This window comes from Charadrius vociferus, unplaced genomic scaffold (assembly GCF_000708025.1).
Source record: "Charadrius vociferus isolate BGI_N301 unplaced genomic scaffold, ASM70802v2 scaffold129, whole genome shotgun sequence".
NCBI classification, from domain to species: Eukaryota; Metazoa; Chordata; class Aves; order Charadriiformes; family Charadriidae; genus Charadrius; species Charadrius vociferus.
In genome coordinates, this window is record NW_009661374.1 from 3076516 (window position 1) to 3098806 (window position 22291).

At 38.3% G+C, this 22291-nt stretch overlaps 1 protein-coding gene across 1 annotated transcript in view; it reads right to left on the reverse strand.

The window, feature by feature from the left end:
- Positions 1-22291, reverse strand: part of PDSS2 (prenyl (decaprenyl) diphosphate synthase, subunit 2) — a 143287-nt gene that overhangs the window by 55301 nt on the left and 65695 nt on the right. Inside the window, exon 2 of the mRNA XM_009893860.1 lies at positions 14129-14260. Coding sequence (XP_009892162.1) covers positions 14129-14260 — 132 coding nt within the window. The remainder of the gene's footprint in view (positions 1-14128; positions 14261-22291) is intronic.

Consider the following 22291-nt stretch of genomic DNA (forward strand, 5'->3'; position numbering starts at 1 on the left):
GATTTTTCTGAAAATTCAGACAGAGGAGTACTGGGGATTTGCATCCTTTCAAATGCTTGAGGGAGCCAAGCCTGGTCTTCCTGCAGCCTCAGTGAATGCTTAGTCAGAATGCGGAGCAGTGTTAACAGCACATCTCCAGCCTGGGAATCCCACCTAGATCATTCCCTAGTCAAACCAGCCAACAAATCTTACCTGTGTTTTGCAATTGTTTGAAAGATAAAAAGCATGTTTTATTTATTAGGGTAAAAAAAAAAAAACAAAAACAAAACCAACTTACAAAATTAAAAAGAATTCCATTAATTCAAGGCAATGCAAGTCTATGGTAGCTGAACAGGTACTCTAATAATTAAGTACAGTAAACAGTTTTCTATCAACAATATTTTGCACCATTTGTTCTACTACTTGCTATTTGTACAGTTAATTTTATTACTGACAAAACTACTTATCCCAACAAGGTGGCATTTTTACAGGTAGATGCCAGCAAACACGAAACAAATATGAAACCTGTGCAATGAGAGACAAACGCAAGTCCCTGATTCATTATAAAATCAAAAGGGTATCAGGCTAATTCAAAGGTGTAAGCAGAACATAGCAAAACACTATGCAAAAAAATTACATAGTTATTTGCACGCTAAGTTTCCAGGCAATTCAGTGTAGGTTTAAATTCGCTCATGCTGATTCAAAAATGGAAGACCAGTGGCCAATTCCAAGCAAGCTGATCACAAGCAAGCCCACCTCTGCACGACTACCAGTGGTCTAGAAACAACAGAATCACTGTTTCCTTAAAACAGCAGTACTGTATTTTTAACAACTGAAGGTAAAAAATAAGACATTTGAACCTGACAGGGCAGAAGAAGAACAAGCCAAAAGAAGAGTTTAAAATGGATCTAGCATAAGGTCTTATTTTTGGCTTAGTGAAGTGAGCAAGTTGCCAGTATTGTAAACAGGAATCCGAAAAAGGCAAGTTAAGAGGTGATCAAAAGCTTTGGCAACAGCTGCTGTAGCATGGCCTTGGAAAAAATGGGAAGGTAGGATATATGATGCAAGGAAAGACAGTAAGAGTCAGAACTGAACAAGGTACGTTGATGAAAAAAACTCAAAAGATGAGTTATAAACAAAAAGGATTAATTTGTGGATTAGATGACAGTGCTGTCACCAAAGCAGAAATCAAAAAGAACACAATGATGGAGAAAATCACATATTTTGTTATGGAAATGAACAAGATTCCTTCCCTTATGACAACAGCATGTGTCAGCCAGACTGCTTATGGAATGACTAGGCACCAGCAGGATACCCATCCATCCAGGATTACCCAGATGTGGTTTTTAGGGCCTCAACAAGTATCCTCCAATTATCTTTCATGCATCTATTCCATAACAAATGTCACATCACAGTTTAAAAATTATTGACTATTCTGAGTTTTATTTAAAGATTAAGTATTTAAATACTTGCACTAAAACCAACTCCAAGGATATGACAGGAAATAAAAAATTTTACTTGCAGGTAAATGCAAGAAACAGGCTACTAAGAATTAATTTTATGACCATACTTTCTCTTAACTTATATTAGTTGTTTCTCAGCCATCCAAGACTTTGAAGCATGGCATTCATTTTATTTGCAATGACTATAGGAGATGGTTTGAACCAACATAACAGAAGTTCCCATTACTGTAGACTGTCAACTATGCAGAGATCGCCAGCATGACTTATCACTCCAAGTGTTTCTCTGAAATATCTCTGAAGAGTTTGTCTATAATTGTATTCAATGTAGCTGAAAGTTAAGGTGCAGTAACCTTGACATTAAAGCTCTGCTACTAATGACACTTGAAATACACAGAACCTTTTTATGCGAGAGAAAAGAAGGTAACCTTTTTTATGCAGTGAAGAATGAGCACCTGATAAATGAGCAGTCCTGGTAAGAGAATAGGTTGTTCATATATCTAACTGCACAGGAAAAAGGCATTAAAAAATAAAATGTGAATCACCAGAATACAGTGTACCAGATAAGGTTGGGGTTTATCTTACATATATAAATACATGTATTTTTTTATCATACTTACATAAAACATACTGTATATTCTGAAATATCAATAAATATCCAACTGAGAGAGGAAAGAAAAAAAATCAAAATGTACGCTGCTTGTGCAACCACAGATACCTCATATTGTCAAGGAAACCTGCCCTATTCTGAACAGCTGTAACTGCATTTATGTTAGTCAGCAATTAAAAGTATGGTTATCACACCTGCTCTCCTCTCCCCCTCCTGAACTCTCAATGTTCAGAATTGGATAGGGACATTAATACCATCTATTAAAATGGTTTATTATAGGAATGTTTTTGCTTTTCACAAAGCAGAAGTATGCAGCAGATGGATATTGCCTGCCATGTACAAGGAATGAGACTAATGGCTAAAGGGAGACGGCAGACTTCTTGGAGACCTTGCCCCTTACACCAGGTGTGTTGACAGAATTGCCAGCAGGGAAAGAATAAACCTTTTGGAGCAAGGCAACGACTGCTGCTTCTGGGACCATATCAGCATAGTAACAAGCATTTGGTGCTGTTGATGCCTGCAAAGTTTTATCATTATTATTAGTATATATTTTATGCAAATGGAGTATCGTGTGATATTGAGAAAATGCATCTTTTGATGAAAAAAACCCTACCTACTATTATACCATTGGCATAATTTTCACCTCTTTTTACCTTATTTACATCAGTTCTATAAGGTATCTGAAAATCTCATGCTTTCATTTTTTCGGTCCTTTCATTCCAGAATGATTCGATCTATACATTTTAATAAGGGGTAAAATGACATCAACCAATTCAAGCAACATTAACCCCAAGTGAGTGACAGTGGAAAGACAGCTATATGCTAATAAACCACGTCCAAGAACTTAATTCCTGCAGAATTCCTACCTGAGTCCACAAAATAGGATCATTTATTGATTGCAGCCACTACTGTAGTTCAGCTAAAATTCAATTTGCTGACTGGTACAGCACATAAATTTAGCTGAAGTTTTTGTACTGTTTTTTGTTGTTGTTGTTATTGCATGGATATCAGAAGCCAGAATGAAATTTCAGCTATAAAAGACTGAAGTAAGCTTTCCACAGAACACTGTTTTTGTGAAACATAACAATTATGAGAAAGAAATCAGAAATATTCTACAATATCTGAAACTTCCTTATCTTTCTTCGCTTTCTGGAAATATTAGATGCACAATTTATTTGGCTGCATCTTCTCTTTCCACAAAAATTTCCACAAATTTGTCCAAGTCTTTTGAAAAATTAAAAGCTACAACTGCAAATACTTTGATGGACTTCAAGAGTTGGGCAATCAAGCTCCCAAAATCTCATGTGCACCGAACATGCTCCATAATCACACTCTCAGTGCTGATTCAGAAGTTTTCAATTGCTGCAAACCCTAGAAAAAACCCCATCACCTTTCTGTTTTCTGTTTTGACTGCCTAAGCACCTTCTCAAATACAACGTGGTTAGAATAACATGTTGCATTCATACTCTTGAAATCTTTATCCCTAATTCTCTCACTCCTTATTCCTCTTCTCAAATCACTGTTACTATCATACATATTTGTAGCAACTTAAACTCAGAATGCAACCATTATCTCCAAATCTGGACTTTTTAGTCTTGCAATCCTTCCATACCTAAAACTTTTTAACTTACACCATAACTTAGCTTCTCTCTTATTCCAATAGCCACTGTACAACAAAACAAGGACTAATATTTCCCATTCCAATCTACTGAAATACCATCTCGTGCCCATTGAAAATGTTTCTACAAAGAGGATTTAATTTTTATTAATGAGTCATTTCAGGAGTAATTTCTCTTCAACTACTCCATTGAATAAAAAACCACTTTGCTTTTGAAGATGAAGATCTACCATACGAAGATGAGAGCATGTACTTTTATTTTACAGTCAATGTCTACTTAGAAGGGAGTCAGTCAAAAAATTTGTTTCCCCCAATCCAGCTGTCATCACCTGAAAAAAAAAATCAGTTTCTGAAATACGGAATTTTTGACTTTACATTCTTTACCAGAATTCAACTTAGAACACTTTCTCTCCTCCTTCAAAAAGAAAACAAACCAGCAAACCACCACTACCAAAACAAACCCACACAAAAGGTTCTCAGGCAATCTTCTCTTGCCTCTCTTCCTGTTTTTCATGCCAAAGAAAATTTCTTATTACCTTAAACAATCCTGGCTATTAAGTGGTAACTTCCCTTTCCTTGTATTTTCCATACCTACCTGCCCACCTTTATATTGGAATATATTATAAATAACCAAGCTTCTCTGTCCAGCAACACTATGCCCTGTGTCTACACCACCCGCAGTAATATGCTGGGTTTTTTTTTAATTATTGTTTGCTTCAGAAGCATCTCAGAGCTGTCAAATTCCACATGAAAATCTACTGAAAGTTAAAGGGCAGACACCAGTGAAATGGTAAGAAATATTCAGTCACTTAATCTATAACGTGATCAGGGGCCAGAACATGCTGTTATTTCAAGTGGGAGAGAATGGATGTTGTATAGTCTTTATACAGTCTCTTGAACTCTAAGCAAAAAAGGATACATTCTGAGCTAGGAGGGCATTGCTCATTAGCAGTGAGGCTCACTCTTATTTATAGTCAACCCCAAAACGATCCATTACCATCACAGAAACAACATATTCCCCATACATATCCAAATATGCCAAAGATCAGTACATATTTTTATACACATATACTTGTGGAGTATAATGAAAACCTTCTCCTCAACTCCATCCCAGCAGATGAAAAATTTTGTAATATCTTCAGTTACATTATATCAGAGTTCTGATTGAATCATATTAAGAAAATAAATTAATTGGTACAGCAAGCCTTGTAATACTTAAATTCATATTGCTACAATTTTCCAAGTATTGCAGAAATTTGTATTGAAACTGCGTAATTGCATTCTAAAATTTGTCAAGGGAGAAGTTAATAGGTTGTGCCTGGGAAGAGGACAGCTGGTACTTCAGCAGATGGGAAAGCATGGGAGATATTTTGGGACCGCAGGACAAATACATCGATACAGTTACTTAAGAACTTGCTGTGAAGCAATTGGTCGTATTGACATCATAGTTCTGAGGGATAAGCAGTCCCCAGAGCTGCTTTCATCACAGCACTGGATTGCGCTTAGGTGACGGCTGGAAATTTCTCTTCACAAATACGATTTTTTAATTTTTTTTTTTAAAGAAAAGGTGAAAGTTCTCAAGCAGAATTTTGTTGCAAGAGAGAGATTTTTTTAGCAAACCACCAAAGAACAGCTCTGGCAAAATGCTCTGGTGCGTGGAGATGCCATGCCCCAGGAAGGCTGTGATAGGTCTCATTACCCACAGGTCATCTGGCCTTTCTTTGAAAGGGTCCCACTAGGGTGAAGGCAGGACTTTGTTGCTCCCACGGCTACTTCTGACCCACTGCACAATTTCGTCAGTGCGGCTCTGGTTTTCTATGCTACGCTGCACGTTGTGGCAGTCCAGTACTCACTTCACAAGCAGTGGAAGGAGGAAGCTCCAGGAAAAGGGTGGGCTGGACAGAGAGACAGCAGGCAGAGTTATGGTTTCTCCAAGGTAAGCGATCCCTACTGTGCTTTCTATGATACTGAAAATTACTTCCTTTTTAAAAATCAAAATAAAAAACCTTTGTTCTGTACATACTGAGTTAACGTTGCTCAGCTATCTAGTGCTAAACAGACTTATTTTGAACATGATTTGAGTCCGTATCTCTGCAGAGTCTTTGATTAGCTTTAATGCAGTGCCTTTTGATTTATTCTACAACGTAAGGAGAGGACCCTTTCTTATTCAACACATAATTGCTGTATTTGCACATGCTGTGTATGCTGAAAACAATAAAAAGTTAATGAAGAAAAGTACTGGTTGTAATGAATTAGTAATACTGTTAGATTTGTATTTGGAGTTGATTTTTATTGTTGTGGGAGGAAGATGATCAATAGGAATATGTAATCAAGTTGTATGTGCTTTTCGCCTCCCGAGACTCGTCTTGTAAATGAGATGAAGAATCTCATAGGATTTATCCTGGAGAGCAAAAACTAAATAGAATAATTTAGAATAATCACCCAGATTTCCTCTCACTGAAAGCTAAGGGAAAGCTACAGAGGACTGGGAAACAAAATGTTATAATCTTTAAGAAATCTGTAAGACACCACTGCTTGTATTTTTACTAACTTTCCCCATTATCTTTCAAACAAACAATTTTGTCAAGAGCATTGTACTTCTTAATGTACTTAGACGTCGAATATTTTAGGACTATGCATTTTCTCTACCAGTTAATTAGCTAAGCTTCCAAAGTATGTGCTAGTTGGGATACTGCACCTTTGCTGAAAGCCAGCCTTCCAGAAGATAGGAGTAAGAACAGTAAGTCCCAAAGGAAATCATTTTTATGATAAAGAGTCCTAATGTGCCCCAGTAAAGGTGACGATTGATTGTTATGGCCTATTGTTACTATAATTAGAAGTCAAACACCAATTAGCAGTTCCATTAATAAGATTAATCTCTGCAATATCTGCAGCTGAGACCCAGGGCTTGTGTGCAATAAGCCAGTATGAATTTGAAGTGCAACAGCTATTCTGCACAAAAACTCCCAGTTGAAATACTTACACAAGACAAAAGAAAAAAGCTCTGTCTTCTTTGAGTTTCGAGTTCCTACATACACTATTGGTCTTACTACATTTTGCTCATTTCTTGCTTTTTATTTAGTTTAAACACGTTCTGTCATGACTTACATCATTGATGGGGATAGGTGCAATGCAGCATGAAGTCTCCAAACTCTGGTTCAGTTACTCCTCCTGCATTGCACTAGGGCAGGGCAAATCTCATTTAGTTTTCCATTACTTAGACAAGTAGAAATGGAAAAAAAAACCCAAGCTCTTACAAATATGGAAGTACTCTTCATATGACAGGTGTCCACGATAGATTTAGGCATCATTATTTACTTCAAAATGTGAAGGTAAGACACCATCAAAATCAATTTCCTAAGATAATACTCTATACAGTTCAGAGTACAGAAACTGAAAGAAGAGCAAGTTCTGAAGGTAAGGTAAAAAGTCACACACTCGTGCTCTTTGCATTTTGTAGGTACCAAAATCATAATTTGTATGGTCATTCCTTGATATTATTTCACCTGAGTTTGCCTTTTAGAGTAACTCTCAAACAGAATTTGTCCACAGATAAACCTACACCATGCAAGGCAGAAAAAACGCTTTTATAAAATTTCATAGCAAACAGGCTAAGACAACCTCTATGTGTCACTTTCACTATAACCATACGATTAATCTCACCTTCACCAAAATTAAATCATGGTTGCCATGGCTTATTAGCCAAGAGGCTTTTTAATGAATGGATTTGCATTTTCCTTTCTTCCTTTTAAAGGGAGACTATCTGATTTCTTTGCGTAGAACTACTAATTAATCAAATAGAGATTTATGTGGAGACAGATTTCAGTTGGAGAGCATTTAAACAATTATTAAAAATTACAAACATCTTTAAGCTTGTCTACAGTAGAAAGAATTTGCTGGCAAAACTTTACTAGTGAGCTGAGCAGCTTACACAGTAAAAGACCTCCTTTGCCAGAGTAACGTTTACCTGTTCCTAAACCAGAAGGTAGCCCTTAGCTATTATAGTCATCTACTCCAATTGGAGATGTGACAGTCTTCCGAGTTAAGAACAGCATTATCATCTCTCAGCTGTTTGGTTGCATTCACACAGGCAAGACAGAGGCTACTTGCCAATAACTGGTGCTCTAAGGGAATGCAGAGCCCAAGGTGCACATCCTCCCGGAGTATTTGTTCTGTTTCTCACTTGAAGTGGAACATCTTTTACATTTTCTCAATTTCCAGAGAAGGTGTGCTCACACCTCATACACTATTACACTAAATACACAAAGCAGAGTATTGCTATTTCAGGTCCCTCTCAACCATAAAATCCCAGTTCAACAGCACTTCAGGACACATGCAGAAGAAAAGTCAACAAATCAATGTCCATTTGTGCAACTCTGTGCAGACTGCAAGTCTTAAAAGCATACTATAACAAGTATATAACCTCCATGCTTTTGACTACGCTAGTCCATATTTACCTTTACAGACTGAAGTTGTCCAAGGATCATCATTCACGTAGCTTCAATTCCCTGGAGGCAGCCTGATTGCCTTTCATGCATACAGTAATTAAAGACTGCTCTAACAAGCACAGCATCACCTCTGTTACGCTTGCCATGGCTTGGGTTTTGGAGAAAAAACAGATAGAGCTGCAGATGGTGAGCTGTCACCTGTGAGAAATGGAAGAGATTCCTAGTGTCCCCACTAATACGCAGCAACTTTTGGTGGCATATCCCAAAGACAGACGAGGTTTTTATGCTTGTGTTCTCATAGTAGGCCCTGACACAGACCACATTACTAATTCTGAAAATCTTGTGATAGAAAGTTCTTTGGATATTTCCGCCCTCAGCTGACCTTAAGGACACCTAACAGGCTAGATTATGCCAACATCAGTACAGCTTCTTGTGATCTACATATTCATGAATGCACGTCATCTACAGCATTAAACACAGAGCATGAGGGTGAAGGCAGGGGGTAGAAAGTTCACTCATCTGTTTAAAACACATCACGTTGATCACTTTTGATTATCACCTTGTGAAGACGACCATGTTCTTTAAAGACCTGACCTTCATGAAGAAAGCTGGATGAGTCTGACCTCATTGCTGACTCTGCTTTGAGAAGGAAGTTGGTCTACAGAGCTCCTGAGACCCCTTCCAACTTGAATTATCCTGTGAACCTGGATGTAGTATCAGCAGCATCTGGTTTGCCCTGAAAGGAAGGTAATGGAAGGTTGAACTTTCTCTGAAGATAGTGTAAAGCTCTTTGGAATCCAGGGGAAGAAAATTAAGTTAAAGCAAAGCCTTGTTTTCATATCTCCAAAGAAGAGCTGGGAGTAAGCTAGATGGAACTGCAAAGGGCCAGAGCAGTATGTCCTCTGTCTTTAGGGTTCTTGGAGTGACACCTACCCTCTCCAGACTTCTTTGCAACCAAAGAAACTTCCAGAGGAAAAGCAACCAATGGATGAATGTCCCTCTGGTTAAGATGCAGTATTTCTTGGTGACCTTTAAGTTGCAAATCAATCCTCCTTTAGAGAAGGTGAGAACAAGACAACATTGGCATTGCCACAATGACAAACTGCATGTGAAAACAGACTGTGTGACCCGTGTGTGTCTCCAAAAAAGGGTATCCAGGGCACTTAGTAAGAATTACTACTGGAACCAGACAAGCGAAAGACCCATGACCATAACAAGGAGTTGGCATCTACTGCTAACTTCCACTTAAATTGGGCTTTTGTTGGAAGCAGCATCAATGCTGGTTCCAAAATAATTTCTAAAACACTAAGTAAAAGGAATATATGTTCATGATCGCTGTCACTACAGTAGTACTGCCACTCTTCCAAGCAATAGGAAGAATCCTGATTCAGAGACAAGTTTATCCAGCGAGTACCTTCTTATAGGAAAGCCTGGTAACCTTGCAGGAGATGAATTCCTGGAGCTTTAAAGGCCAGCTGCATCATTCTGAGAGAGAAGAGGCAGGGACAGAGCCCAGTATTGATAGTACCAATTCAGCAATCTGTTTGCTGGTTTTACCAGGTTTTAGTGCAGATCTGGAATAGTACTTTCTATATTCCACTCTACACACACATAGACACACACTTGCTGAATTTGCTAGAAGAGAAAGGTCTTTGCTTGTCAATGACCACAGGATTCACCAGTGTGAATGCACAGGCAGATTTGACTAAAAAAAAAAAAAAAGGTTGTTTTTTTTTTTTTTTATTTAAAAAAAAAAAACCCTGACAAGCATCCAAGGAAATCTGCAGAGCTGACTCAATGGATGCTACTGCTAGAGGGTATCTTTGAAACTGGCACTAATGGCAAAAACAAACAAAAAAAGATGCAAAACGAGAGAGAAGAAAATAACTGTATTAGAGCCAAGGATACTGAGGCCTGAAGAGATGGCCTAAGTTCTTTGGTTTCACCTGCATTTTAAGCTGTGCTATAGAGGCTACGTGAGGAATTCATTACTCAATATAAAGCCAAGGAGATTCCTCAGTCCCCAGCCAGCAGTGTCTGGCCGTGCCAGACATGGACAGAAAAAGATACCCCTTTGGGTATTTACTGAGAGGACCCGAGCCAGTCTTGGTATCTTCAACTATAAGAATCTAGCTCCAACTATGAAGCATAAAGCTGTAAGTGTTTAGAAACATATGATCCTGAAGCTTCAATTAAAAAACCTCACTTCCAGCAGCGGAGTAGAAGAACAGCAAGCTGCGTATTTCACTATTCAAGTGAGTTTTGTTCTGAAAGAAGGCAACAGAGAGGAGTATCAGACTCTAGTGTCATCACCAGTTAGGATATGGGTCTCAAAGCTCTTATGAAGCTCTAGGCTCCTGTGTCACGTCTAAGATGTTCTCTGATACTATTAGCATAGTAAATGATCATTACTTAGTTTCTGCCAAAACCCAAATGCGAGTTCTGCTTTCTCTTCAGCACAGGAGTAGGAAGGAGTTTCAAGGGAATATGGGATGCACGCTTTGCTTGAGTACAAGCAATGACATCAACCCTTACACGATACTGCTTGCATACTCTGTAATGAGGACTGCACTTCATCATTACATTTGCAATGCTTCTGTAGCCAAGGAAATATTTTCCTAAAGGCTAAGAGAATGACAGAGAGTTTCAACTTTAGGAAAGCTGTCCAGCAGCTGAAATAGAGCTGTTTATCATGCTGCTACTTCTCCCCTTCATCCTCTTTTGGGATCACCGGTGCTGAGCTGGATGCCAGGTTCTCTTCCCCACCAATAGGAATAAAGTCAGGTTGCTGGCAACACGATAGGGAGCCGGCTGTACAGAGTAAAGCATGCCAAGCAGACTTCTATAACACTTCCTCCCTTATCTTCAGCATGGCTCATAAGGCAACCAGCGTTACTATGACATCCTTGCATACGATGACCTCCACAGCCCCTGCTTAATGCGGGCAGATCACGTCTCCTGCAAATTATGAAGTGCTAAAGCTGGAGGCAATGCTGGCCAGAGGCAGCACCATATAACTACACTAGCCTTGTTCCTGTAACTACCTAAATTGTAATCCTCATTATTCTGGAAAAGATCGCTCTCTGGTAACAGGCATCAGTTTTGTTCCATTGTGTACCAGTAAAAAACAGATGCCAGCTAAGCAGCTAGCTAATCTATTTAGGTCAATTGTCTCATGAATTGACATATGTAGGGATCAGGAGAATAGGATAAAAAAGTTTTTAGCTATTCCAAATTCAGCTTTCAGTGTCTTTCTGTTTTAATTATAGTTATTGTATTCCTTGCTTATATTGTGATTCAAGAACATGAAACAGGGAGAAGAGGTTATGCAGAACAAGCCAGGTTCCCGGATGAAAAAGTCCACCATGATTTTTTTTTGTGGTTTTCTAAGTTAAATAATTATCACACTGTTACATCTTCTTGGTCGCAGATTGTACGTTTAGTGTAGTACCAACTATAGCAGACTGATGTAACCTAGCTATCCACTGTGGGACTCAATATTTGAAGAGAGCACAAGAGCTGGTTCCAACACAAACAGTGGGAGAAGAAAGACTGGGCTGGTGCAATCGCTGACAAGTACTGGAACAACTTAGCTCATGCTCAAATTTCAGGAATGCAATTAATTAATCACTACTAAGTACCCTAAAATCAAGTGAGCCATATCCCAGCTAATAGTCCACAATATAACGTTCACAGCACGTATTGGGCAATGAAGATGCTCATTACAGTGCCAGAAATAATATTTCCAGCAAAATATTATATATAAAGATGAAGTAATTATATGGCATGGCAACAAAAAGAGCTGTACAGTTTACAGCTGCGCTGAAAGTCTGTAAGAATCTATTTCCAAAAAATACTTTCCAAAGCTGGAGACATATAAGAACAATAAAGGATTAAGCATATTTCTTCACTTCATATCACTGAGGGATATACTTTGCCTTTGATATGTATGTCTTATATACACACCATATATAATTACACTGTAACCAAGACAGCAGACAAAAACGTACTAATGGAAAACGATGTCCTTTTGTTCTTATTCAGTAGAAAGCAGTTTGTAAAACACTACTTTTAATACATAAAACAATCACAAAAGCCCTTTAAGTTCACAATTTTACAAGCTGCCTGTTCTCTTAGCTTTATACAATGGAGAAATCAAAATCAGAAATTAGACTCACATTTAAGAGTATATTTGGAAGAGTACCTTAAATAAAGAAAAGAGTCCAAAGTCAAAGGCAAAGCCCACAGTGATTTCAGTCGAGAGCAAGAACTGGCCACTATGGCACAAAATGAAACACATCGCCATTCTCCTCGCGTGCATCAGTTTGCTCGTATTTACACCATGCTACAGACTTAAAGTGTCATTGAAAATCCATTTAAATTAACAACTCCATAGTTATCACTTCTGCAGACAGTAATCAACCTTAAGTGAACCTGTGTGGGTGTATTCAAAACTGCTTTATTTTTTGAGCACCTCTGTAACTCTGAACTAGATATTATAATGGCTATTGACTTGCTCAAACTTAGATTATTAGGCTAGATTTTCAGCTGGTTGAACTGGCACAGTTCCAATGATGTCCATTTACACCAACTGGCTCATTATTAATTCAAGGTCTTATTTGCTCCTTAATGAATACTTCCACTAGTCACCTTCCCAACGGCAGCTTTAAACGCTCAAACCTTACCTCCAGGGTCAGAATCATCATACTCAAGAACGTAGTTACCAGAAAATAATGCTTTTTCTCTCTTTTCATGAGGCATACTTAAGGTAAACTTTTTTAATCATTTACAAAACAAACTAAAATACCTCCTGTGCCATAATTAACTAACCAAAATTATGCTTTCATACAGCATCATTTGCATATAAATATAAAAATTTTTACAACCCTAAGGGGACATTAAGGACGAAACAAAACAAGAATGGAATTAAACAGCTAAAGGGACAACACAGCCCTCCATAACAAGCCTCTTTTACAGCCTCGTCTTTTTTCTTACTTCTTGTTGTTTCTGCCTGTACCCATTCATACAGATTTTCCTTCTCTGACGTTTTAAAATATATCATATATTTTGACATCTTTACTTGTTTGGTCTTTTCAATTTTACAATGCTATCTTCTGCACTTCTAAAACATCAGAATAACAAAAATGTCACAAAGTTTGTGCATCTTCATTTAATACATCACAGTGGTCAGAAACACAATTAACTGAAAATATGGCAGTCTGTTCGGTCAACTAAACAACACTCAATTTTTCAAAAGGATTTAAAAAATTCAAATTTTACCATCTTTCAACCAAATCTCACTTATTACTTCCGTGGAACAGTTAACTGTCCAATATACAAAGGAGAGCAACCACTATTTTTTATTGCTGTTGTTACTAGTACTAAGCAATTTAGCTTAAATACTTAAAAAAATATTTAGAAACTCGATGAAGCTGGATTATCTCAGTGAGAGCCTGAGGAATCTTAATGGTAGCAATTCTGCTGTGACACAAGGGAGGTAAAAACTTTATTCTACACTGCTGTTTCATGGGAAAATATTCTTCAAAGGGGCTATAGCAAAACTTACGTGCTCAGTGAAACCGACTGGTATTCCACAAGACTGGCAATGTGACTCTGAAATTTCTAGTAAGTAGGTGTACCCAAGTAACATCCGAGTAACTCAAAATGAAAATGCTCTATGAAAAAATATTTTCTAGCATCTTTACTTTTTTTGATTCCGAGTGCCTCTTAACATGAACTTTCAAATAACTATCTCGATCGGAATGTTTTTAATTGGGTTGTGCCCAGAAGCCACAAGATATAGGCATGGATATTATAAGAGCTATACAAAGAACAGGAAATGTTTTTCACTGTGGAAAGCTTATAATAAACCTGAAGGAACAAAGTTTTATGATTAGGTAAGCACTGATTTTCCTTAACAGCTGAGCAGGCCGCTTAAGATGCTTTGATACCACCATGAAGTTGCCCATCAAATGTACCTTGGTGTATCTTGCTGAAGAAAGTTACTACATACCTGGAATAAATTCCACTGACCATGTTGTGCTGGAAAGAGAGTTCTGCCGTGCTGGGTCCAGCAGCTTTGGAAATAAGCAATACGACCAAACCTCGCATCTGTAAATTATTTCGGCTATCGTACACAAAACCCCTGCAAAAAGGAAAGAAAAAAAAAAGCACGTTTTCACAATCCATTTTCACTGGTCATGCCAAAGTGGAAAGACAGACTCGGACCTCAGGCTGCCATCATTTCATCAAGTCTTTAATATTCACATTTGCATGGCAACAAGCTGCAATTATTAATCACGATCCTTTGTCATCCTTTACCTGACACAATTAAATACTACTATTGTAGTAAGCAAGTATTCAGGATTAAATCTTGTTTATTTCCTGCATATATGCTGCATTTCATGTCATGCAATAAAAGGAGTATTTCAGAATAATTCAATGTGATCTACTATAAAAGGAACATAAGAGCTTTCCGTTTGTTGTCTGAAGTTTAAAAAAAGCCAAAAGAAGCCTCGTACTTCAAGAGAAGAAAGCGAAAGGAGGAAAGGTACAACCAAAATCTATAACCCGCTGAAGGAAAACTGTTTAGATCAGAGTGGTTGAGAACAGGCCACACAATATGTAAAACATGTCTAAGTGTATTAGAAATAGACTGCAGAAACTGATGAAAGACATAAAATAAGAGATAAATGAAGTAGAGACAAGCTGTTTTAAACAAAGTAACTGTTTCAAATGCTGCACCTTTAAATTTGGGGCCAGAAGGAAACTGCCCCCCAAAACCCACCTCTGTTGAAAGCAATTCTAAATGACCACTTAGATAAACCATCTCAGAAATTAACTTGTTTTAAAACAAGCTTAGCTTTCCTTTTTGACTGCAATGTCTCCAATTGTATTCTCTCTGTCCTTGTTAAGCTGCTTTCTACTTCCTATGTTCATCAATAAGGCTAAATAGCAAGAGGAAAGGATAACACATTCCAGACGCTACTAAATTTGTGAACTAATTTCTAATAAATAAGACCCCATAACTCCTAAATATATATATAAAAGACCCCATATCCCCCTCATCTAAATATTTGTTAAATAAATCATATGAAGAACTACATCATAGATTTCTAAGCACTTCAACTCATTTTATTCCAGAGTATCATTTTAGCCCTAATAACGGGAAGAAATCAGAACAGACCCGTCTTTAAAACATCTGAATGAAAATCTAAGATCTTGATCTAGGAAGTGTGTTTGAATAAGAGAACAGTAGACATAACCTAAAGTTTCATTTAGATTTTTTTCATTATATTTACACCACTTCACAATGCAAGAATATCTTCAGTATACTATTTCATTTACACAGACACATAAACATTAAAAAAAAAAATTAAATAGGACCTTTCTGTGTGAAAGATCTTGTTCTATTGCAAAAAAAAAAAAAAAAAAAAAAAAAAAAACACCACCAAACCAAAACCAACTTGACTTCTTGAATCTTTAGAACCCTTCCTACAGCAATGGGGAAATGGCCCAAACTACATGTCTCAAAAAGCTCTAGGAGGAGAACGAGAAGGTCAGCCCTGGTAGCTGGTATGAGGCAACTATTGGGCTTGACCTTCTCACCTGCAGTGATTCCAGGCTAATACTTCCCCCTCCAGAGAAGCCCTGAGCATTTTAGTGTAGCTACAGCCTACGAACACCACTAACGATTAACATAAGAGGAGGCTGCTATGACTTTCTACCACAAACCACAACATTTTTAGCTCTGGCAGCATCTAATGAGCCAAATGAGGCCATGGCTTTTTGTTCTGTGCCTTTCTGGTATGCCCACATCCCACTTGCTTCCCCTGTAGGCTACTGGGCTGGCCCACCCAGGACAACTTAGGGGTGGGGGGTACCAAGCCTAGTGGCACTACACCCCACACTCTCAGCGATGTGGGGAGCTGTGATGTTAGAGAAGGTGTCAAGTTCTGCTAAATTTCCAAAAGAAAGAACAAGTGTGCATGGCCTCAGACAGTAACAGAGCTTGGTTCAACTAAGCTGAGCTTTTAAGAACCAAGTGGATACCCAACATTTAGAGCCAAAGCTGAAATTTAGCCAAAAGCAAGCGCTAGCCACCAATCTTTATCTGCAATAATGCAACTAAATGTTAGTCTCTCTTAACAGAGCAGTAAAACGCAAGTAGCAATTAACACATTACCTTACTAGCTATCTTAAAATAAACCAATTAAAATGTTTCTGAAAATTAGGAGAACATGGATAATCAATATTTTAGTGGAAGACATTCAAGCACAGACTTTAGCACATGAGATTCAAACATAACTTAAGGAGAAACCATGCCACAGAGCCACCAGCTCTCATTTCTTCCATCCTCAAAGAGCCTTAAAAAAACAAAAAACACCACACACACACCCCCAACACCACAATCCTGACTAAAACAACATAAAAACCAGTGAAAGGAACATACTACGTAACTTCCCAGAGCAGAAATAATTTCTTTTTTAGATCAGTCCCCCAGTACTTCCCAACCACTCAAACCCAAGAAAGCTTGCACAGCTCAGATCTCTTCCCAAGATCACATGCTGTGGTCCTGCAATGTGCACCTTCATTTTGTTTACCAGGTACATGCAGTGAGGGATTTTAAGGAGGAGGGGACAGCTGCTTGCCTTCAGCATTCTGTGAATGTATAACTTGCATACTTTTATTCTCACCAAGCACACACACACACACACACACACAAGAAAACCCTTTTCCTACCAGGTTGCAAAATACAGTTAACAGAATGCAGCCAAGAGAGTTAAATCTTAAACTGAAACTTGAAATTCCATAGATTTCCAAAGTCATAGCCACAATGAACATTAAACTACCCAGGAAAAACAAACAAACAAACAAACAAACCAAAAATATAATGAATAATACAGAGTGTGTATACATCCCATACACAGAACTCAATTGTTTGTAGTGGTGTAAGTACTTCTCTGGCTTGAACTTCAGTTGACCACATTACTCACAACCACACAAGTTACGCAGATGATGCAACTAAATACAACTATATTTCCTCAACACTATTTACAACTCCATAATTTTTAAAGAAAAGTGGTTTTAGGAAAAAATTGTTTTTTCCCCACATACGTATGCTAGTAAAATCAGAGTGCCTTACTAAATGCAGGATCTCATGAGAAAAGAATAACACTTTTTTTTTTAATCAAAATATTGCAAATTACGGTGATACTTTTAACAATCAGAACACTTTTCACGCCCTACAGTGCTCTACAGCTTGCCAAGGGACAAGATATTACAGAAGCAGAGAAGAAAGGTGTTCACCACAGGATTATAAAGCACTGGCCTTTAAATAAACCACTGCCTTGACAGACACCAGTGGAAGTGAAGCACTACAGTACTTCTACCTGATTCACACTAGGTGAGGAACAGAAACAGAAAATTACCTGTGCTGAAAATACGCTATCAGTTTCATAGCAATAACAAAAACAAGTGTTCAGTGCTGTTCAGGGGGATTGCAACACCACTAGCAATGAATGCCTTGCATTCTTAGCAGAAAACGATTAATGAGAAGTGCAGCTGTGGCTGGGAGGAAAGAACAGAACATAAAAATCAAATAGTGTAATAATAAGGAGCAACAGGTCTGTCATTTCTACACCTAATCATATAGCCTATGTGTTACATATGGTTTGGATGTAATTTTAGACAGGATTTTCTATGAATTACCAAACCAGTAGTCAAAGTCTAATTCCATTCAAAACATGACTGAAGTTGTGTTCCTGACATGTAACATATCCACACTAAAGCAAACCACATCAGACTTGAAACAAATAAACCCTACGGTGATCATCCTTTAGTTGCTAGAAACTACTGCAGCTACTTGACATGGCTTCAGGGGTCACATTCACATTCTGAATTAAGCTCCCAAGAGATATTCTGCACAAGTAACAGCTACACAAAAGTCTTCCAGATGGTGCAATTAGTCTTGATGGGTATGTGGCAGGAGACAGGTGCCTCTAGGGAAAAAAGTGAACTAAACGCAGCCCAAGTGAAATTGTGCACACACACACACAAAAAAAGATGCATCAAGCTGAAACTCCGCAAGTACATGCACAGGGTACCCCAAAAAGAAACTTTAACAATTTCCTTGCTCGAAGTTACAGGCTGGGTATCCTGCAAATTACATACTTCATCCTCAGGGGATAGTGTACTAAAAAGGTAGGAAAGTCAAACACTTCTTAATGTTTTGTGAAAACTGAATTGTAGAATTTGGGGAAGGGGGTGGCAGAGAAAGGGAAAAAAACAAAACCCCAAACATTTACTCTAGATATTATCCGTGTGACAGAATAACCCATTTGAAAACTAGCAGATTCACAGTTTTAAATACAGAACACTGTTCACAGAAAATTCATCTTACAGCAGAGGGGAGCAGCGCCTAGCTCTGACACATGCGCAGTACGACACTGTACAGGCACAAGAGACTCACACCACCCACTCCAGCAATGACACTGGCTAATAGCTAATGTGCTGCAAATTACACCTCCTACTACCAGAGTTCATCTGCTGCAGAGAATAAATCAAGCCAACATAAGCATTTCACTTAATGCTTTGTGTATTTCTCCACATGTGCAGCCATTTCAGTAGACTTTGCAGTTAAAATATTCACCTCCAATAACTGTCAGGTTTAACTCCATCAGTAATTTACACTTTCATTACAAAAAAATAAATCTACTATTTATTGCAAACACCGTTCGTATTTTTGAGCAATCTTATTTAAATACTGCAAAGATTTTAGATTATTTGCATGAAAAAAAATAGGTAATGTTCTTACTGCTTTTTTCATTAAACTCTGCAATTAAACAATAGAGAGGAAGCATGTCAAGTTACCGTAAGGAAGTAACATGGCAGTTACTGTAAGGAAGAGATGGACATGGGGGAAATTTCATGGTACCAAATGGGAGTAAAAAAAAAAAAAAAAAGCACAAGACAACTGTGAAGTCAACTGACTCTGCTAGTGGGTGTAGCAGAGGAGAGCACACTTATGGGTAGTAGCACTAGTTCAAATTTAACCACTAAGAACACAGAACAAATTTCTCATCAACAGACATGCGATCATGTATTTTGGAAGGGTCAAAAAGGGTTGCTACATGTTTAGTCAAGTGTTTTTAGTATTTCCCAAATGTTCTGCTCATGACTGAAGCGGACAAGAGCTGCCAGAACTGCAGCCCTTCCATCAGTTATCCTGGCCGGCCGGCGGGAGCCCCTCCACCATGGTCCAGATGTGTGCTCCAGCCACCAGCCTGCTGGCAGGGGCTGAAGTGAACAGATCACTGTCCTCCTCACCTCTGCTGGCGATTTTCACCTTCCTTTCCATGCATTTTATTGCAGGTGTCCCCCTGATAAGATCAATCATTCTGTTTCAGCTCATTTATGAGCTCTGTTTAGCTACAAGGGGAAGGAAAACAGGGAGAGATACCGGGTGGCGATCAGCCATTCCTCTACTTTCCCACTTCAGATGTCAAACAAAAGGAGGAAAAAAAATAATCACCTATTCACACAGCTCTAATAAAAAGCAGCTGGGAAAGTCTGTAACACAACCAAAATCAATTATGCTGATGAAGCAGATTTATAAGCCTAGGATAATGTCATTGAAAACACAGGCTAGTTTTAGGCTGAAATACAAACTGTCCTGAAAAAGAAACCCCTCTATTCAAACTGACAATCCCACGTGTGACAATATAAACACAGTTTTAAATTTGTAGCATCTCGAGAAAGTAACATCTATTTTGTTCAATATAGAAGGATTATCAGGATGCACTCATGATTACAGGTGCAAGTACATTTAAAAAAACCAACACTTTTTCAAAATTAATTATAACTGACAATTCTGTATCTAGCACCAGAGGTAAGGCATGGAGCTATTCGGGAAGGTTGTCAGCTTCCTTATTAGAAATGCAAGAGTTCTACCAGCCTCAGGGCTTTTATCCAATTTGCTTTATTAATGACTTGTCAGAAGTAAATAAGAGAAAACTCTCTGACATACTCATTTTTTAACCGCATGTTAAACCACTGTATTATAGATGCACTTATCTGAATCATAGGATTCACCATATGATCACACTCAAACATGCATACATTTAAATACTCAGAGCATTCAATTTTATATATTTGGTGTATGCTAACAGCAGTCTACAGCGACTTATTTTCACCTGCTACTCAAGTTTCAAGTATATCTTAAATACCTTTCTGCACAACATATCTTTAAACCACATTAAAACCCCTGGTCCATCCCAACATCCACAGCCAGATCTATAGAGGTGCACCAGCCTTGTCACGACGCGTGTTTGAGCGCGGTTCAGCCGGGGGAGAAGACAAACGTGTTTCACATGGGGAGAACAGAATTTAAAAATCTTATTCAAATTAAATATCCATCTGACAGGAAATGACAGAAGGAGGGATGCTCTGAAACCCACAAGCAATCTCAACTTAAAAGCCCACTGGAGGCTGCAGATGAGAACATGTGCACTTCAGAAATTTATTCCTGGGCTTGGACAACTAAACATCTCTTTGGGTACGGAAAATAAGTTTTGGGGCTGAGGGAGTTTCTTTACCTGAAGAACTGGGATGTGATGGGGATGGGGCTCATTTCTGCTATTTAACCGTCTAGCAATTGAAGGGTTTATCCAGTAAGAGCAGACCTGGCTAATGGGTCAGGTCAGGTTTGGGGGAACCGACTTTCCCATCCCCACTTTGCGGGAAGGTGCTCTTATGGCAGGTCACAAGGGAGGTCTTTCTAACAGCACTCCTGCTCTGCCTGCCTCTGAGCAAACGAGGGGTCTCAACCCATCAGCTTTGTGAAGCCAATCACAAAGAAACACAAGATTTCACAGGCAAAAACCAAAAAGGACTCTGGTGTGAAGAAGAGAGAGGCCTGTCTCTGCACTGGCTCTTCATCCAAAGCCCCCCAAATAATAAAAAAGGCAATTTAGAAGTAGGGTGGCCTTCACTTATGATGCAAAGCAACTTTTGCATAACTTCAACCACCACATGGTGTGATGCTTGGACAGTTAAGACTAAGCCCAGATGGTAATTCAATCATATGCAAAAGAAGGATGGTTGTGGCCCACTAAGAAAGCACTTACCTGAAAATTATGGGTTTGCAGCTGCACCTCTATAGCCATAGTCACTGAATAACTTACACAGACAATGTTGTATCTGTGCTCCCATTTGGCTAGCAGTCTTAAGAATACTTCACGAATTGCAATTGAGGCCTTCAGTGAAAAACAGGCCTCCAAATGCTCAGTTCCACAAAAGCCACAGCATTTTTCAGGGTGCAAACAACTTTATAGGTTTGGGTAACTTTTTTTGCATTTATGAAGTCTCAGACACCTACTCATCTGGGAAGATTGACTAAAGATCACTCAACTGTACATTTAAAATATAGCTTGTATTAAACAGAGGTATTCAAGTGTTCCAGAAATCCACATAAAGTGTGTCTTTAAGATATTAAATATATTCTTCACAAACTGAATAGGAAAATAACAAAGAATATCTTAGTTGCTTTATCTTAGAAGAAGGTTGCAGGACCATACCTCCTAGAACAGGAAGCTCCTGGAAGAAAGCTCCTAAGGTCCTTTCCAACCTAAGTGCCTCCATGAGAATAGAAAATAGCTGTTCAGCTTTCACAGCATTTTGCTTACAAGAAGAAACATTTCTTAACTAAAGGTCAAAAAGTCCATGCAAAGTTTCATCACTCCATTGCTTATTAAATGTGATCTTTGCAGGGACTGGGAGCATAGAAAACTATGCTTAGAATGTCAGGAGGTATGCAGAACTTGGAGTCAATCGCGTCATTTCCAGAACTAATTTATCACGAGAGAAAATCTTAAGACACAAGTTTTTGAAGGAATTCTAGGAAAAGTCAGAGATCAGAAGAGAGACTGATCTCTTTCCGGAGTTGCTACATGTACCTATTTCTTCAGGCTTTAGTATATATCCCCACATATCATAGTACTTTCAAGAACAAAAATCTAACAAACTTTTAAACAAAGCAATGATCACAAAAGATGAACCCTTCTAGGAAACTGTAAAAATCAGAAGGTTAAATAAAGTTCTGGAGATGCAAATGGGCAAGATCCCACAAAAATCAAATCATAAAGATGAAGTTTAAGAAACCACAGGTTTTTAGGCA